At 25.3% G+C, this 20853-nt stretch overlaps 1 protein-coding gene across 1 annotated transcript in view; it reads right to left on the minus strand.

Moving 5' to 3' along the window:
- LOC107068856 (uncharacterized) overlaps positions 1–20853 on the minus strand; it is a 157722-nt gene that overhangs the window by 49308 nt on the left and 87561 nt on the right. The window contains exons 3-6 of the mRNA XM_089170477.1: positions 4922–5243; positions 4268–4419; positions 3478–3612; positions 1417–1539 (exon numbers count right to left, since the gene is read on the minus strand). Of these exons, the coding sequence (XP_089026603.1) occupies positions 1417–1539; positions 3478–3612; positions 4268–4419; positions 4922–5243 (732 nt within the window). The remainder of the gene's footprint in view (positions 1–1416; positions 1540–3477; positions 3613–4267; positions 4420–4921; positions 5244–20853) is intronic.

Consider the following 20853-nt stretch of genomic DNA (forward strand, 5'->3'; position numbering starts at 1 on the left):
TTCTCTCCTTTATAAATAAATATTACTCACATTTTCGTTTAAAAATAACGATTTAGATAAATAACGTGAACCTTCCTTGAAAGAAAATAACGATCAACATTTTTTTTTACCATTTCCATTATTCATTCGTCGCACTTTAATTTTTTTTTTTTTTTTTTTTTTTTTTAATATCTGCCTTTTGGTAAAAATTGAAAAAAAAAAGAATATAAATTTCAAAAACAATACAATGGAGAAATGAAAGAAAAAAAAAATAAAAAAAAAAAAAAATAAAGTTCCGAAAAAACGACGTGTCGTCTACATTCGCATATTCGTATTCACACGTACGTGTATACGTAAAACACATATATACACACATACACGCGTAAATCAAAATGAAATCAATCCATCGGCAGCTGGAAACGAGCGTCCCACAGCACGCAAGCTCTTTACTCGCCAACAGCGAGAAGGTTAACCTCGTTGAAAGCTCGTTCATTCAATGGACGAGTAATGTAGTTGAAAACGACACGATCAACGGTTGTCGACTACGTTAAACGAAAATCCTGCTGCATTTCGTTCGAAACCTTACCCTCGTACAATCGTTGTTGCTCGTTCGATGATGCAACGACAACCAAATATAAAAAAGAAAAATTCTGACAATAAAATAAGGCGTAATCATTTTTTCATAATTGCATTCAATCGAAAGAATTTTACTTTTTTTTTGGTTCATTTTTTTTTTTTATTATTTACTATGACATTACGTGTCAAGTAACGATCGTTGTGAATCGTCAGAAAAATTTGTAAATATTAAGACATTTTTTTTATATACTGTCATGAAACTTTTGGAAATATTTAGCACAAATTATTATATTTTTATATGTAATTATACTTTTAGACAATAAATAAGTTACTACTAATACTTTAGTACTACTATATAAGTAACTTATTTATTACTAATAGTTAATAGGTACTATAAAGTTAATAATATAGTTATTAATACTAATATCACAATACTAATAGATAATATTAGTATAAGTAATAGTATAATTATTAATACTATATATATATATAGTACTATAAAGTTAATAATATAGTTAATAATATTTATATTAGCCACTGTCATTTTAACTTTGGATTTTTATTTCTTTCGCGCAGACCATCACTGGGGTCTTTATTTATCAAAAAATTCTAAATTAAATTGACCGATATTTAGTATTAATTAATTACTTAATTTATTATTGTTAAATAATTTGTTAAAAAATTTCAAGTTAACGTTAGGAAATACGATAAAAAAAATATGATAAAAGTTACGTGTACAATGTTGTATTTTAATTATCGCAAAAATTGCTTACACGTGCAAATCAACGTGATTGATCACCACAAAAAAATGACAAATAATTTATTATTTGATTTTGTTTTGAAATAAAAAAAAAAACTTACCTTGACAAGTATGTCCATCGGATGACAGCTGAAATCCAGAATGACATTCACAGTGATATGAACCAGGATCATTCAGACACAAATCTGAACACTTGACCAGACCTTCTGAACATTCATCTACGTCTAATGTAAAACAAAATGAAATTGAATTAAAACAAAACAAAACAAAAGAAAAAGATACTAAAAAATACAAAATTATTCGTAGTATATCCAATATGTTCAGGATGATTTATTATTTATTCGTAGGTTAATTAATAATACGGAATCCATTAATGAATGATTACAAAATGCAAATAAATACTCGTGTATGTAATGGTATTCACGTGGCATTTCATACGAAACAAATTATTTCTATGTACATTGGATTCATTGAAATTCTATGAAAAACAAGTTGACGATGATTAATGCCCGATTGGCACGTGCCGATTCAATAAATGTTCCTATAATTACTAACGAATTCGTCTGTGTAAACTGATAATATTCCGATTAACGTTACACGAACTAATCGATTACTATTCTCGAGCTCTTTAACGATCCAATAATATTATCCAAAGTAAAAAGATTATTGAAAAACATTTATATTTACAAAAAAAAAAAAAAAATATAAAAGGTGGTTGAACAAAAAAAAAATAAATGTATTCGCGCAAAGAGATTAGAATTTTTCTGCAACGTTTTTCATTCAAATTTGTACGATTTTTTTTTTATATTTTTTTTTTATCGAATTTTTTGGTTCTATTTAAAATCTCTCTCTCTCTCTCTCTCTCTCTCTCTCTCTCTCAACTGTAAAGTTTAAACATATATATATACATATATACATATTTTTCAAACCGTGAAAATTAAATTTGGAAACGTGATAAAAATAAATATCAAAAAATCACGAAGGCTCTGTTATTTTTTTGTTGAAAAAAAAAAAAAAATTATTTTTGTTCTATTATTCTTTGTTTTTTTTTTTTTTTTTTTTTTTACTCGTCTTTGCAATAAAATTTCACGAAGCGTTAAAAATAATAATATTAGAACGAACGGAACCATGGAATGCGTTAAACGTTGAAATTTATTTGCAAAACCGTAAACGTTTGCTAAAGACCCGTTCACCGTGTGTCACGTGTGTACAAGAAATCAAGAAAATAAAACATAATAATAATATTTCTTGGACATTCAAAGAATGTCGAGAGTTTTAAGGGACAGAAGATCACTCTCTCTCTCTCTCTCTCTCTCTCTCTCTCTCTCTCTCTCTCTCTCTCTCTCTCTCTCTCTCTCTGTCTCTTTCTCTGCCTGCCCCTTTTGCCCTCTAAGATCACTCGTTTCTCTAACTTTAGAATCTCCCCTTTTCTGGTACAAGAAAACGTGGGTGAAGAAAATTACGAGCTACGAGAGGCCTGTCAGCTAACATAGCCCAGGATATTAGAAAAGAAAATCAGGTCTATATCTTTAAAATTTTTAGGGTATCTGATATAAACCCACGTGTTCTTCATTTTTTCTTACCCTTTCCCCATTCCCATGTTTTTTCTATCAAAATCAAAAATCAAAAAGTAAAACAAAATTTGGATATAAAAATTTGATAAATTTATCTCACACTTAATTTAAAATACAATTAGGATATTTTATTATTAAATTTGATCTACGAATTTTCGATTTAATATAAAAAAAAAAAAAAAAGAAAATTCCAATTCATCAGTGAAATAAATTCGTTCAATATTTCCAATTAGTAAAATAAAAAAGAAATTTGTTATAATAAAAATATAAAAGTAATAGTTAAATAATTTAATCTATAATAAATCAATTTGCAATATATATATATATATATATATATATATTAAATAATAATATAAAATATTTGTTAGTAAATTTAAATAAATCCACATACGTACATTTTTATTTTCTTTTTTGATTAATGAATTTAAAGTACCATTGAAAATTTATCAACAAAATTCAGTAACACCAATCAGAGGTGTACGATTAAATTGTAATCGATTGATTGATTTAAGATTTAGATAGATTGACTTAGATTAATTGAAAACTGGAAAAAAAGAGAGAAAAAAATGGATAAAAAATGAATATTACCTATGCAAGAGGTGGTACCATTGATTCGAAAACCATCGAAACAGGAACACTTTGGACCAATAGGTGTATCTTCGCATACGTGTTCGCAACCACCCCTCTCCTGATCGCAACGTACCACGTTATCGATTATCGTTTCTAAAACGAAACGATATCTGTGATGTAACAAAAAGTTTAACCAACGAATCGGATTCGAATTCGGCACACATACTCGTTTTATACCATACAAAACCTTTACACACATATATATGTATATGTATATAATAAAAACTCGACTTTAATGTAATATCAAACGTTACCTAATCTACCTTTAGTTATCAATTTCCAAAATAAAAAAATCTTTTTTAAATTTTACTAATTTCTTTACTTCTATATAGGTTCGTATCGCAATTTTTATTTAAAAGAAAATAAAAATAATATTTAGTAAAATTTTAATTAAATTAAATTAAAATAAATAAATTTAAAAAAAAATTAAATTATTTATAATATAAAGAATAAATAAAATTAAATTAAATAAATTTAGCAAAAAAAAAATTAAATTATTAATTATTAAAATAAATAAAATGAAATGAAATTAAAAATAAATATTACGTAATATTTATTTAAATTTATATAATATTTAAATAAATAAAATATATTTATATATTATTTGATTTATATTTTATTTTTCTAACAACGAACTATAAATCAACGTTTTAAAAGCTTATCGAGAAATTAAATTATGGCCATTTGTAACAAGTTATTTAATTATTATTTTTTTTTTTTTTTTTTTATAATTTAACACATTACTTACCTTCTTTTTTCACACATTTCGGAACACGACCAAGCCAAGTTGATTCGCTACAAAAAAGTCTATCAGCCATTGAATCCTCAAAAACGAATTCCTCCAAACATTCGTAAACTGCTACGAAGTATCGATTGAATGGTGGCAAAGCATTTGTTCTTCTATAATACAAAAAAAAAACATACAAAATATTTTTATCAACCAGATAAAAAAAGAAAGCACCAAAAGAAAAGAAAAGAAAAGATAAAATGTTTCTAAAAAAAAAAACATAAGTATAAAAAAAATATAATCCATTAATTCATTCGAAGAAAACGAAACGAATAAAAAATATTGTCAAATGGAATACAAACGACTATTTTACCGTTCATTATCCAACTTTGAAGTGCGTGTAAAGTCAAACGAGTTAAAAGAAAGAAAATAAAAAAGGAAAAATGTCGTAGAAAAAAAATTATTCTCTCTGTAATAACAGAATATCATCTCGTACGCAAAAGGAAAACCAAAAAGAAAAGAATAGTGAGTCTATCTTTAATCTAAAACAAAGATATAAAAAAAAACAAAATAAGAAATAAAAGAGTTGATCAAAAAGATAAAAAGAATGATCATAAAGTAAAAGTAAAATAAGAAAAAAGGAATAAGAAAAAAAGGGTTAGATTAAAAACGGACCTAGCATATCTCGGAGGTTGAGCATTAACGACCGAGGGTGCTTTGATAAGAACCTTTCTGCGAGCCTTCATGAGACAACTTAGATCCAATCTTGACATCAAAGTTTCGTTCAAGCCACCGACATCCGACACCATAGGGTTTACTCCCAATAGAGACTTCTCTGGCACTTGTTTCCTCTTATCCTTCGTTTTCCTACGCCTCTTCAACTCGCCTAACCTCTTACGTGCCTGTACTCGTTGCTTTCTCGTTGTATCGCTTCTCAAATTTCTACTTGGCTCATCACCCATGTATAGATCGTTACGAAAATGTTGCCACTTGTTTTCTGAAACATATTATATACAAACACACACAATATATATATATATATATATATATATATATATATGTATATACATTACACGTTAACGCTTATCAAATTAATCCTTTCGATGTGAAACGAGTCTAATTTTTTGCAATCATCGAAAACCGGATGATTTTTTGGTGTGTTTATGTTTCAAACTATTTTACATTAAATGGAAGAAAATAAAATAGAAACAAAAATGATGGAACAAATTTATAAAATTTAGATTGGACGCTTAAATGAGCTCATATTAATTAAAGGATTAAAACTATCTAATAATTTATTGTTTATTTTTGGATTTGTTTCAACATTGAAAACTTACTATGTCAATTTTTTATAATTTATTATATTTATTTATTTATTTATTCATTATTAATAATATAAATTAATTTATATATACATATATATAATATAGAAATTATATATAATACAGAAATAAGTTTTAATACATTTCTAAAAAAAAAACACGTATTTAAATTTTTAAATGAAATTTAATAAATTAATTTAATTTAAATAATTAATTCAATAATTAACTTTAAATTAATTTAAATTAAATTTTGAAAATTTTATTTTTTTTTTTTTTGTACACGACTGTCATTTAATGTGAACACTTTACACATACATTCTAATTTATATAATATCGTACGAAAAAAAAATAAAAAACTAATATGTTTTAATACTATACGATTATTGTATCTATTCGAAAAAGAAATAAAGAAAGAAACAAAAAACTAGAAAACTAGAATGTCTTGAATTCGACATCAATTAAATTATTCTAGCGAGTAAGATATCGTGCAGCTTGAAAAGCAGTTCCTTCCATCCAACTAAGAACTCCGACTGGCCGAGCAAACGAGATTTTATCACGATTAAACGAGTACGCTATTACGGGTAAGCGAAATAACGTTTAGTATCTCTATCCATCTGCCATTATAATTAGAAAGAAAAATCATTTAAATTAACCATGTAAAAGAGAACCTCCCCACACCCTCCTCCTACTCTTTTAAATCTACAAACCTTACGATCTATAACTCAAACTTCAATTCCATTTCCATTTAATTATTCAAAAAGAATCATTTTAAAACTTGTTTTAAATGCATTCTTTTTCTTTTTCATTCTTTTTTTTTTTTTTTTTTTATCATAAACATCTGAACAAATATATTCATACACATACATACATAACATGTGTGTGATGTAAAAAGAAATTAAATATCTTCGATTTATAATAGAAATTTAAATTGTATTAAAAAATTCTTCTCGTTTTTCGACAAATCATTCGAATTGTTAATTTATTTTCTATTTACGATGTAAAATACAAAGTTGACAATTCATTTGAATCAATTGCAATTTGTTTTTTGATATAAGAAACCAAAAAAATTAACCTACCTTACAATTTGTAATAAAACAAATTGTAATTTTCTATTTCCAATTACATTGTTCGAAAATAAATTCTAATATTTATTGTTTAATTATAATTAAGATTAACATCTTGACAAACAATTTCTTATATATGCAATATAAAAAATAAAAAAAATAAAAAATACAAATTTGAAATTAAACTTCAATTACACATTAAACTTGTAATTAATTTTTATTGTCAAATACTTTAAAAGAATTAACAAACAAAGAACATTTCAAAAAAAAAAAAAAAAAAGAATAAACATACTCGTTAACAAACTTTTTAAACAAAAATAATTCTATGAAGAAAAGTGATGAACTGTCACCAAAAAAAAAAACCGCAATAATATGCACATCTAAAATTGCACATTATTGCACAAAGATTGCACCCGTATAAGGAGTCAAGATCTTAACACGCGATAGAAGTCTTAAAGGGTCAAAGTTGCCACGAACCTAGCATACTCGTTTACGTTAACTTCTATACTATATATGCATACACATGTATACATAAACGTTATGTGTATGTATAGGTGTAACTCGTACACTAAGAGACAACGTTCCTTAAGATCAAGGTGAGAAGATGATTCACTGCTCGTGTCCTATCTCAAGCATAGTCGACCATACACTGTTTCCTCTTTGCCAACACGTTGGCAAGAACAACAAGGTTGAACACAATAACATTTTCCTTACCGATAACTCGATACGTTCATCCTGTTTTATTAGGATTCAATCGATTATACGTATTTATAAGTATATTTATATTTTAAAAAGAGATTTTAATTAAATAATTCATTTAATTAATTTAATTATTTTTTTTTTTTAATCAGTGTCACATTACGTTGGTTTCCAATGAACTTCAAAATTACTGAACTGATATTAACGAAATTTTGTTTGTATTTTTGTGTTTTATTTCAACGATTATTTTGCATTTTTTATTACAAATTTAAAGATTTATTATATAAAGGTTATCTAGGTCCCTAGGTTGTTTAAATATTCGATAGATGACGGTGTATTGCAATTTAATTATTTCAATGTACATATAACATAACCTTACTTTCTAATTGTGGTATTATTTTGTGTGTTGTTACAATTTATTAAATAGTTTATAGAATTATATAATACATTTAAAGTCACAGTAATGAATTATTTAAATAATAAAATTAAATCAACCTATTAAACTTGTTAAACTTGATCATCATTATCAATGATGCTATTTAAAAATATTCAAATTTATTCTTAATAATAATAATAAATATTACATATTTATTTTTCTACTTGAAATAAATGATTTATAAATTTGTCTATTATCAAAGAAACGTATAAAATAATAATAATAATAATAATAATAATAATAATAATAAAAACCAAAGTAGTATCTTAACGTGCATAGGAAAGAAAAAAAAAGGAAGAAAAAGAAAAAGAAAAGGAAAGAAGAAAACAAGGATAAAAACTCTTAATTATATTATTTTCGAAGCAAAACAGCAAACTTTTCCTACCGAAAAACTCACTCGGTCTTTTAATTATTAACTTTGGTATAATCCGTGTGGGACTGTAAAAAGCAAGAGCAACCAACAACTACGAACTAAAGCAACGAAATACGTTACGAATGAAAAGAGACTAATTGTAAGTTATACGAAAGCTAGAAAAAGAGTGTTTCAGTATCTCCCTCTCTCTCTCTCTCTCTCTCTCTCTCTCTCTCTCTCTCTCTCTTTTTCTCTTTCATAACAGAAACTTGGTAAGAGAAAGATAAAATATACGTGATGATACCCAACATAAATATATACATATATGTATTACTATTTGAAAAACTTTAAACTGCGTATATAATTAAAAAAAAAAAATTGTTTAATGATACCAAATATGTAATGGAACGAATAGAACAGTCAAAAATCGGAATCAAAAAACAGTAAAATTAGGCTTACTTTGAAAAGTAATTATACCCACTAAAATTTCCGTGGATGGCATTGATGGGTATTGGTAGATTCCTTGAACCTTTCTACGTCCCTGGATAATGTATATAATTTCGTTAGTGGCCTACAGTAGGCTCTGGAGGATATTTCTTGATGCCATCTATAGTCGGCAGTAAGCTGTAGGGGCTACAACGAGTACGAGTTTACTGTAACTGTTCGCATAGTCTCTACTACTACATTCTATCAATTTTTTTCTTTTTTTTTATCTCATCTTATCCTCCCCATCCCCTCTTCTTTCTTTCACTTTTTCACTCTTTCCCTCTATTTCCCTCGAGTGACTACAACCATGCTCTTTTTGCTTGGATTAGCTTAGGAGATTCTACTCTCTTCTTCTTCTTCTTCTTCTTCCTCTTTCGCTTCACGCCTCAATTCTTAGCTAATCGTTGGAAAGAGGGATTGATAAGCGTAACGCAAGAATTACCATAAGGATTAACATCAAATTTACTACATAAAATCCGTATTTCCTCCTCTTTCACTTTATCTCTATCCCTATCTTCTTGTAAATTTTTATTCAAACTTCAAACGTACCTTCTTTTTTATTATTTTTATTTCTCTCTCTCTCTCTCTCTTTTTTTATTTTTTTTTCTTTATTATTAATTGAATTTTTTATATTATTGATACACTGTTCATTATTTAACAAATATTATGTTTAATCGAATTTTTTATTTAGCTTGTTGGTTTCTTTTTTCTCTCTCAAATTTGTTTATATTATTTAATATATATATATATATATATATATATATATATATATATATATATATATATATATATTACTCTTTTTTAATTATTATAATTTTTTCTCGTTACATTTTCACTTTACGATGTTTTTTTTTTTTTTTTTTTTTTTTTTTAAAGAAACCACAAATTTTTCCACTATAATTAATTATTTCTATTATAAAACATTCATTTTAATAACAAATAATAAAGAAATTTCTTAATAGATAGATGCTATTAATCATTCTATATACCAAACGTATTAATAATAAGATATGTTAAATATTAATTACATTATTAATTATCATTAATGTTCAGCATCATTTAAAAAAAAAAAAATATTTATTAACAAATAATCACTGAAAGAAAAATGTTCATCAGACAAATTTTCAAATAATTAATAAATCTCTTAATGGATTGATATTAATCATCATATATTACGTTATCCAACATACTAAGATATTAATCGTACATAAACGCACACTCATATATAACTACGTTATTATATATATGTATATATATATTTATGTCTAGCAAAGAGGTAAGTTAATCCTTACGGGAATTTGCTGCTTTACGCTTATCAATATCCCACTTTCATGACGTCCTACTCCTCCTGTATGAAAGATTTCAGTAAAAGGGCTGAAGATGATACTCCAAGGTAGGAGAGGGAATACGTAGGTACTTCCTATCCTACTACTTACAATCCTTAAGAAAAATCCCATTAGGATCGTTCCTCAAGGATGCAGTTATAATCTGTCCCCTTGGACCGTTCGTTCAACATATAACGTGTTTTATTTTTTATCTCTTTCTCTCTTACGTAACTACTTATATACTTTCTCTTTCTCTCTTTCTCTTTATCTTTGTCTTTATCTTTCTTTTACTTTTTACTTGAAGTTGGGTTCAGAGGGCCAACGTACCTGGTTACACGCATCCTCGGTTACGTATACACGGTGCCTTGTTAGAATTGCCTTTTGCGAACACATCCTCTCTCTCTCTCTCTCTCTCTCTTTCTTTCTTTCATTCATTTTTCTTTTTTCTTCTTTCTCTACCTTTTCTATTTCTTTCTCTTAACGGAAGTAGCACACAGAAACGTTCAACGAAGAAATTGCATGCTTTCGAGTGGAACGCGGTGTTACCCCAGAAGCAGATCGCTTTTCTTTATAGTTCAACCCTCTTCACGGGATCATGCTTTCCCCCTACACCACTACCACCCACTCACCTCCCCTCTATCAACCTCATACTCGATTTTCTACCACGATCAAAATCCATTTTTTTCTTTTTCCTTTTTATTTATTTTTTTTTTATTTTTTCTGTTTATCATTATACACATACTTTTACTTTTACTTTTAATTTGTAACCTTTAACTTTTGATTTTACATTGCGGATTTATTTGCGAACAAAAAATATCCATTCGAAATATTTTTATATCGATATTTTATGATAGTTATTTTATTTATAAGGTAAACATGTTTTTTTATCATGTACAACGATTTACGTTTACGAATTATTTCATTTTTATTTTATTGGGTTTTTTTTTTTTTTTAAATAATATTTTACGAATGAATTCAATCGTAAAATTGATTGGAAATAAAACGTAAAAAAAATCAAAACCTCCTCACTTTTACCCCTACCTTCACCTGTATCCCCACCCCAATAATTTATCGTCATCTTTCTCTCTCTCTCTCTCTCCTTCTTAACGAAAATATAAATATAAAAGTTTACGAATTATTTCATTTTTATTTTATTGGTTTTTTTTAATAATACATACGAATAAATTCAATTGTAAAATTGATTGGAAATAAAACGTAAAATAAAATCAAAACCTTTTCCTTTCACCACCCTTATCCCTACCCCCCACATCAATAACATTTCGTCATCTTTCCTTCTCTCTTTCTTGACAAAAATATAAATATAAAAATACTTTACCTTCGCGAGAGAGATTTACATGCAAGAATAGAAAATCCCATTGGGTTTTGGATATATATATAGATATGGAGGTACGTATAGGTGTTCCATATATGCGCATTATGTGAACATGTACAGTATATTTGGTTTATCTCGATCGCTACGAATTCAAGGTATGTCAGCTCGATGAAATTCGTGCCGCCAAAAGCACGTCGAAATGGTTGAGGAGAATGAGGAGATGTTAGAGCAAGAGAAGGTAGAGGAGGAGATGGAGGTAGAGGAAGAGGAAGAGGAAGAGAACTCATGTCAGTCGAAAGCAGAGAACGTTCCTGAAGTGGCAGTTTAGCTATCGTCCTTGAGCTATTACCTTTTGGACTTCTCAACTTCCGTATAAGATTCTTCCTTCTTTATCGATCCTTCAAATATCTCTTTTAGCCCTTTTTTTAACAACCTTTTCTATACACACACACACATATATGTATATGTATTACATATATAAGTATTTTATATAGAATTTCAATCTATATTTTAGACGGTTATATATTTATATATTATATAATATATTTAAATTATATTAATTAAACAATAAATCGTATTGATATATATATATATATATATTATAATAGAACATATTATTATATTTGTGTGAATTAAACAAAATTATATTAATTACATTTGCTAAAATATATATGTAAAATATCTAAAAAATTATATATATATTATATATTAGAATTTTTATTATTTATACTAATTATATATGCTTAATATACTATATATTAATTATATACTAATATTAGGATGCTCTGGTGTGGATAACAACACACACAATAATAACACAATTATAATAAAATAAATAAAATAATAATATATCTTTAAATTTTTGCCATTAAAAAATACAAAATAATAAAATTGAAAAAACATCACACAAAATAAACAAAATTGTTAATAACACTGAATTTTTATATATGTATAAAGATATAATAAAAAATATATACAATAACATATATATACTACATATCAGGGTTTAGGTGTGTGGTTCGTGACACCATAAATACAACCAAAAAAGAAAATAAGATCACACATATGCTAAAGATTAAATATTATTATCTTATTATTATTATTATTATTATTATTATTATAGATATTTAAATATGTAAGCACATTATAAGATTACTTATCTAAAATCTAAACTCGTGACCAGACAAAATGTTCATCGATTTAAACGTATAACAAGATTTCGCAAAAAGAGACGACGTGTGATCTATTTAAATCGTCGTAAAGAGAAAGAGATATCATGAAAAGTTGAAGATTGTGTTCAAACGTTCTATTACATTGTTTATATCATGTACAAGTTCAATCTCGTATGTTAGAAATAAGTAAGACAGAGATAGATATAAGACCGGTTCGATTAACTTTCTCGAAGTTGTGTTCCCGGTTAAAATACATGTGTGAATTTCGTCGTTGTCGTCTTATCGAATATCTCGACTTCATCCTGATAATTTAAACCGCCTCTCTGAATCAACCCTTTGTACTTTAAACCATACTCATGACTACATGAGTAACAACTAAGCAATATGTTAGCATATAAGTAGACATATACAATATACTATATCTACTTGTCTACTTATATTCTATACACGAGTTTGTAATTTATTATACACACCTGGTTATTTTATTTTTTATTAATATTTTATTTATACAAACTTATGTCATAGAAATTGTAAATAATTATTTATCTATATTAATTTATATTTTTAAATATTTTTCTTACGAAAAAAACGAAGTTAATATTGTGTATAATTATTTTTTTTTTTTTTTAAATCAAATGTATGAATATATATTTTTTTTAAATATTTTATTTATAGAAATTTTGTTATATTCCAAAAATTATTATTTATGTTATATTCGTATTTTAAAATATTATTATTATTATTATTATTATTATTTATTATAATTTATTAATATATATATATATATATATATATATAATATAATAATTATTTTTAATAATAATAATATATATTAATATAATAATAATAATAATAATAATATTAATTATTTTATAAAATAAATTAATATCATATTATTAATAATTAAATATATAATTTATTATAATAATAATATTTATTAATAAATAATATAAATAAATATAGAAATTTGATAAAATTATATTTCCATTGAAAGTATGTTATTTTCATAATGTTATAAAAAATTTTTTAAAAAATCTATAATAAACTTATAAAATAAATATAAATAGATACGTCTATCTATCATCTGATGTACAGATTATTTTTCATAATTAATAACCAATAGATCAAAAATAGGAAATTCTTCTTCGATTGTAGTAGATGCCATCGAATCGTAATTAAATTAACGATATGATTCCTTCAAATCTCTCTCTCTCTCTCTCTCTCTCTCTCTCTCTCTCTCTCTCTCTCTCTTTCTCTGACTTTGATAATTCGACGAGATCTTAATAGAACTTCTCCAGATGTAATACCATCTATCGAAATTTGTTAGATATTGAATCGTCTAATAATTCCACGAATGTGAATGACATTAAAAACTTGATTCTACTCAAAGTCAGTGACATTAAAATCATCATTATTATCGATTATATGAAATGTTCTAATTCTACGGAATATTTTATGGTCAATAAAACAATGTAATCTATCAGAAAAATAACTTTATCGAATTTTTATATCGAAAGTCAACAAATATTAAAAAAATTATTAATCAATTTGTAATAAATTGTCCAAACGTTTTTCCAAATTACGTGAATTCCCAATAGAAACAAAAATCTTTTTGTTTAATTAATTATATTGCATAATAAAAAAAGATCAACAAAAAATATACATATATATATATATATATGTATATTAAATTTACAATAATGTAGTTTATAAATTTATTATAATAAAATATATATATATATTTTTGTATATATTATAAATAAATAATATTAATTATAATTATACAATAATAATATATTAATTATTTTTAATATACGTTTATATAGAAATTTGATTAAAATTCTAATCACACAAATATTTTTCTATCCTAGGTTGATTTGGACAAAAAAAAATTGATCTTGAATTACTATTGGAGAAAAAACATTTCCATAAATCAGAGTTAACCTTTACAAATCCTTTTTATGAGTCCACTTGAAAAATAAAAAAAAAAATTAAAAAACCAAGAAAAAGCAAACCTATTTAACATAAAATTATGATATTCTCAAGAACCTGAACCTAAATTTCAACCGGCACATTTATTTTATTCTATATTTTTTTTTCTTCCCTTCCTCTCCCCCCTCCCCCCTCCATCCCCATTACCGATAGCAATCGAGCGAGCAGAGAGCTATTCAGATAGTAACCATTTTAAGTATCTGTAAGAGTATACGAAGAAGAAGAAGAAGAAATGTAACATTCAAATCTTATTTATGGTTTTATGAAGGAAAAAAATAAAAATAAGTTATACTCGAACTGCGGTGAGATAACTTCCTTCTACTTTTTTTTTTCAAGGTCATATTTTTTGAACCTAACATTTCGTGGCAATCATTACAAACCTAGTTTTTTTTTTTTTCTTATGAAATCGTAATGGAGATATTAAAAGGGATCTTGATTTATTGTAAATGATCTACCCTGTATTCATAAAAAGCAAGTTATTTCTATTTCTTTCTCTCTTTCTTTCACTGTATTCCTATATAGAAGACATCTAGAAGGATAATGTCTTTTGGAAATAGAAACGCGAAGATTCTTCTGCCACTTTAGATACCGATGCTTAACGATCGTCATAATGTTTTCTGCCACTTGGACCGATTCGAATCGGTTCACGAGAGTCCCCAGTATTTTCTTTCTATCTCTCTATCTCTCTCTCTAACTCGTAAAATACACGACTCTCTGTTTATCAGAAATCGTAAATAAGAACGCGTTAATACCTCTTCCAAAGACTAAAGTACGATTGCTCGTATTTATACTACTTCACCAAGAGTAGTACGACTTCGAAACTCGATAACCTTTCTGTTTTTTAATTTTTTTTTTTTTTAAATGTTTACATTTTCTTTGTTCTCCTTATTATTCTTAAATCGATCATTTCTATATGATATTCTTTTCGATATCTTTTTATTCGTGTTATATATTTTTGGTTTTTTTTTTTTTTGAAAAGAGATTTTTTATATATTAATTTTAAAATAATATTGTATAAAAAATAATAAATATTGTATTATATAAAATATTATTATTTATTAATTATAATAATTTTTATAAAATTAAAAATAACATTTAAAACAAATATATATATATATATATATGTTGTCCAAAAAATAAAAATAAAATGTTTGGGGTGGAGCACCCTTATCACTTAGGGGTATGAAAAATAGTTTATGGGTTATTCTCAGACCTACCGAATATACACACAAAATTTCATAAAAATCGGTAAAGCCGTTTCGAAGGAATTTGTTAACTAACACTGTGACAAGAATTTTATATATATATATATATATGTTTTTTAATTTTTTATGTATATTATGTATTTATTTATATGTTTTAAATTTTATTTTTATTTATTATATTAATATATTAATAATAATTAATATAATTATGCTTATGTTAGAAATGAACATTAAATATACTTTATCTAATAAAATATTATGTTAGCAATGGAATAATTCATGAGATGATATTTTAAATGCTTTACTCGGTATATACAAATGTTATGTACTTATATAAAAACGAAAATATCAAGTAAATGTATACATACATACAATATAATACATACAATGAATAGATACATTTATATATTCCCATGTATTCAGTAAATATATCCTTTTCATCTTCCTTTTCCTCAACTTCTTCATTTCCTTCCTTCTTCTTACCCCTTTTCCTACCCCTTCTTTTACTTATTCCTTCTTGCCGATAAAGGTCTTTTTCTCCCAAAACAATTTCAAACCTTAATCTCGTCTACTCAACGAAATATTGCAAAACGAATAATAAAACAAACGAAGAATAGATAAAATATAAGAAATGATGGTAGAAATAAAATGAAACTCCTAATATCAGTTTCGATTATTTAAACGAAAGAAAATAATATAACAAATAATGCGTAAATATTACTTTAAAAAATATATATATATATTTTTAAAAAAACTAAAAAAAAAAAAAAAGATAACAACTATTATCTCGATAATCGATAATCATCTTAACAATTATTGTTTTCTTAGATAAAATTAATTCCAAGATAAAAATGAGAAATATTTATATGTGTGATAAAACATGTTTTATTATTATTTATTATTTTATTTATTATTTTATTTACACACATGTTTTATTTAATTTATTATTTTATCTACACACGTGTTTTATTTAATTTATTGTTTTATTTACATGTGTGTGAAAAACTACGTTTAATTATTTATTAATTTTCTTTTCCTAGTTTTTGTTATTATTTTTTTTTTTATTATTTTTTTTTTATTTTCTTTTTATGTTTCAATGCAATATAAGTTGATCTTCAAAATTCGCTCGTAAATTATTTTCCTTTCTCTTCTCTTAGTTTCGAGATATCGAAAAAGTATCATGATAACGTTAAAACGATATCTTTTGACTCGTGTCCTTCATTTTACGTTTCACCCTAAACGATTCCATTTTCCGTCAAGCCGAAAGCGATCAATTATTTCACGACGTGGGCCCCGAGATCGTGTCGATTCTCGTTTTCCGCTCGATCTGTTTTTTACCACCCACCCCAACCCCCATAACCTCCATCTTTTTTCCTACTCTTCCAACTATTCCTCTTTTTTTTTTACCCTTCTCACCTCTCTTTGACCTCCACCTCGTCAATTATTCTTCTCGTTTACTAACGGTAAGGATTGTTTTTTTTTTTTTTTTTTTTTTTAATATAATAATTTCTTTTTATTTTTTTTTTTTTTTTTTTCGTTTTATTTATCCATCAAAAATATTCAATCAATGAACGAAGAGGAACGATTACATTTGTTTTGTTTTCTCTTGTCTTTTTATTTTATCTGAGAGAAAAATGTTTATCGAAAATTTAACGATATTGTATTGTATTTTTTTTATTTTTTTTTTTTATAAAACGTATGAATTATTTTTAAATATAACAATCGAGTGTAATGGAGTGAGAATGACGGTGAGAAAGAAATATGAATTAAAATATCTTACGAGAATGAAAGAAATGTTCGGTAGAGAAATAAGTTGAATATTTGAATAATTATACGAATAGAAATTCTTGTGTGAAGATATTTTTCTACAAAAATTATATTAAATCTACGAAAGAATAATAACAAAACAAAACAAAAAAATCTTGACACGAAATAAATAAAGAAAGAGAGAGAATAATATATTGAATGAATGAATAAATGCATGAATGACATTTTTGTGTCAACAATTTCAAACTGACGAATAAATAAACATTAAAAATAAGATAAAATATCATAATTCCATTGAATTCATAATAATATGTTAAATAATAATAAAAATAAGAAAGACAAAAATAAAAATGAGACGAATAATTGCAAAAAAAAAAAAAAAAAAAATAAGAAAATTCAATACAAATATCTAATTTGAATACTTAATTGTATAAATAGATGAAAAACAAAATAAAAAAAAAGAGAAAAAGATCAAATTTATCGTTGAAATAAAATAATAAGATAATTTGATTAAAAAAAATAACAAAAATAATAATAATAATAATAATAATAATAATATTTTTATAAGAGATGGATACGAGGGAAGAAAGGGGTTTTGAAAGAAAGAAAAAAAACAAAAGCAAGAAAATAAAAACGAAAAAAGCAAAAGAAAAGTAGAATAAATGAATTTTGTAAGGAAAAGTAAGGACTGTTTACGATCTTTGGAAGATCGTAAGAAAGAAATTACATGTCGCGTTAGCTGGCTTCCTTCTACCAGCTAGCTAGTTCGCTAGTTCGTCGTAACATCAGAGTATTTTTCTGTAATTCGTGAAAAGAAGTTGGCAAGTGTGTTAGTCGTAGAGAACGAGAACGAAAAGAGAGAAAGAGAGAGAGAGAGAGAGAGTAAAGAAATGAGAAATGAGAAATGAGAAGTACATAGCTCGAAAAATTTCAAGTCGAGAAGACCGACTCGAATCATCTCTTTTTATTTTTTTTTTTTTAAACCCCCTTTCTTATTTTCACATTTAAGTAAGTATACCAACGTCATTCGAAAACTCGCTGTGGAATTACGTAAAGGATGAAAATAGCTAGCTAGCAAGCTAGCTAGCTAGCTAGGTACCTTCTCGATAAAGTAAAGATGTTGGTTAAGATGAAGGAGTGAAAAGAAAGACAAAAAAATTAATGGAATAAATTTTATTTTTAACAAATAAATTAAATATTATATGTATATATTTGAAAATATTGTCGATAAGTTGTGTCAGAATTTGTGTACTATTTAAAATACTTGACTTTAATTTATTTCAATAATTTATATTTGCAGAAAGAAATTTAATTTTTCTTATTTTTTTTAATTTAAATATAAAAAATATTATGTGTTCTTAATTTTTATAATAATATACTATAATATTATTTATTCATTTAATAAATAAATAAATATATATGTATACTAGGATGTTTTAGCAATACGTTGATGTGGTTTTATTATAAAATATTGATTGAATATAATTTTAAACTATGTATTTAGTAAATTATAACAACACACAAAATAATTACAATGGAATACATAAAATAATAATACACGAAAAAAATAAAAAAAAGTAAGGTTAGTAATGTTATATGTAAACTCTGAAAAAAAAACGTAAAATAATTGAATTGTAATACAGCGCTATCTATTGAAAACTTACAGTACCTAAACACCTAGATAACTTCTAAATAAATAAATCCTTAAATTAGCAATAAAAAATAAAAATAAACGCTATAAAATTTATTCTGTATTCTAAGTTAATAAAAATCACACAAAATAAAACAAATTTTATTAAAATAGGTTGAGTAGTTTTGGAATTATTGGTGGACAAACATATTGTGACACTGAATTTGTATATATAAAAATATACATTTATTATTATATTATTATATATATTATATTTTAAATTATTATTTTTAATTGCTATAGAAGTTATGATTTTTTTTATAGGATTATATCATATTTTAAAAAACAAATATATATATATAGATAAATTGATAGGAATTAGAATCACACAGAGTGTGTTTTAATATTGCATATACCAAAATATTATACAATCTAATTTATATAAATACAACTGAAATATTAAACATTTATAATTCAAACAAAAATATTATTCCTTAGTAGCACAAAATATTGAAAAATATTGAATACATGTGTATTTAATATTAAAAAGACATTAACACTAGATTTACAAACTGAGCCAATTTGACTGATCTCAAATTTTTTTGATACATATATACAATACTTAAATATTATTTTTTTAAAATACATGTTGTTCTTAAGTTACGTAATGAAATATATTTAAATATTAGTTCCTACCCTCTATTTAATCTTTCATTTAAACAATATTTGTAAGTTATTAAAAAATATTAAACAAAACATCCGTAAATCTAGTGTTAAATCTCTTTTTAATATTAAATATACATGTATTTAATATTTTGTCCTACTAGGTATTATTTCATCAATTGTAAACTACTATAAATTAATTAGTATATTTTACCATGAAATTATTTAACAAAAGAGAAATTTATCGAACGTCTATCTTTTTTTTCTTTTTTTTTCTGGTTATTTTATTTAAATTCCCAGGTCAAGTTCCGCGATTAAACTTACAGGAATGAAAGAAAGTCAAGCAGAATTTTGATATTCCGTGATAAAAATTGGAATAATGGAAGTAGAATGTAAGAAATCTCGTCCCGAATAAAATAGAAAAATGACAGATTCGTTTGGTGAAAAGTGAAGAGAAAGAGTGATAGAGGGTGGGTGGTAAGGGGTAGACTAAGAAATATCAATTTTCACGAATGAGAAGAGGAAGAAAGGACCAACGACGCGATTATGGAATTTCTTATTCGAAATCCTCCTCGTCATCATACTCGTCCCTTGTCCTCGTTCTCCTCCTCATCACTCTCATCTTTTCATTTTTCACTATTTTTTTTTTTTTTATTCTTTTCTTTTCTCAACCCTCTTTCCAGCAGAACGCAAAAAGAAGAAGAAGAAGAAGAAGAAGCTTATTCCACCCGGACGAAACGGGAAATCGCGCACGATGGGTGGAATTTTGAAGGAAAAAGACGAGAACGAGAGTTAGAAAATAAAATAAAAAAAAAAGAAAAGAAGAGAAAAAAAGGAAACGCGGCATTTTGTTAGTCCTTCTTTGTTTTTTTTCTTTCTTTCTTCTAAGAAGAAAAACAGGAACAAAAAATATACAAAAAAAAAAAAATGGTTAAGAAGGTGCTGATTAATATTTTTTTTTTTTATTTAAATCAACGATACTTTTATTCGACGATAAAATTAAAATTTATAAACGCACATATTCAAGTTGTATAGTCTCAGATAAAAATAATAATAATAATAAACGGTATGTGCATTTTTTTTTCTTTTTTTTTTTTATATTAAACATATGCGTTGTATGAAATCGAAAGAAATGATGACAGGAAAAGACAGAAAAATTTT

This window comes from Polistes dominula, unplaced genomic scaffold, assembly GCF_049000335.1.
Source record: "Polistes dominula isolate Pdom_NZ unplaced genomic scaffold, Pdom_raw_medaka contig_15, whole genome shotgun sequence".
NCBI lineage: Eukaryota > Metazoa > Arthropoda > Insecta > Hymenoptera > Vespidae > Polistes > Polistes dominula.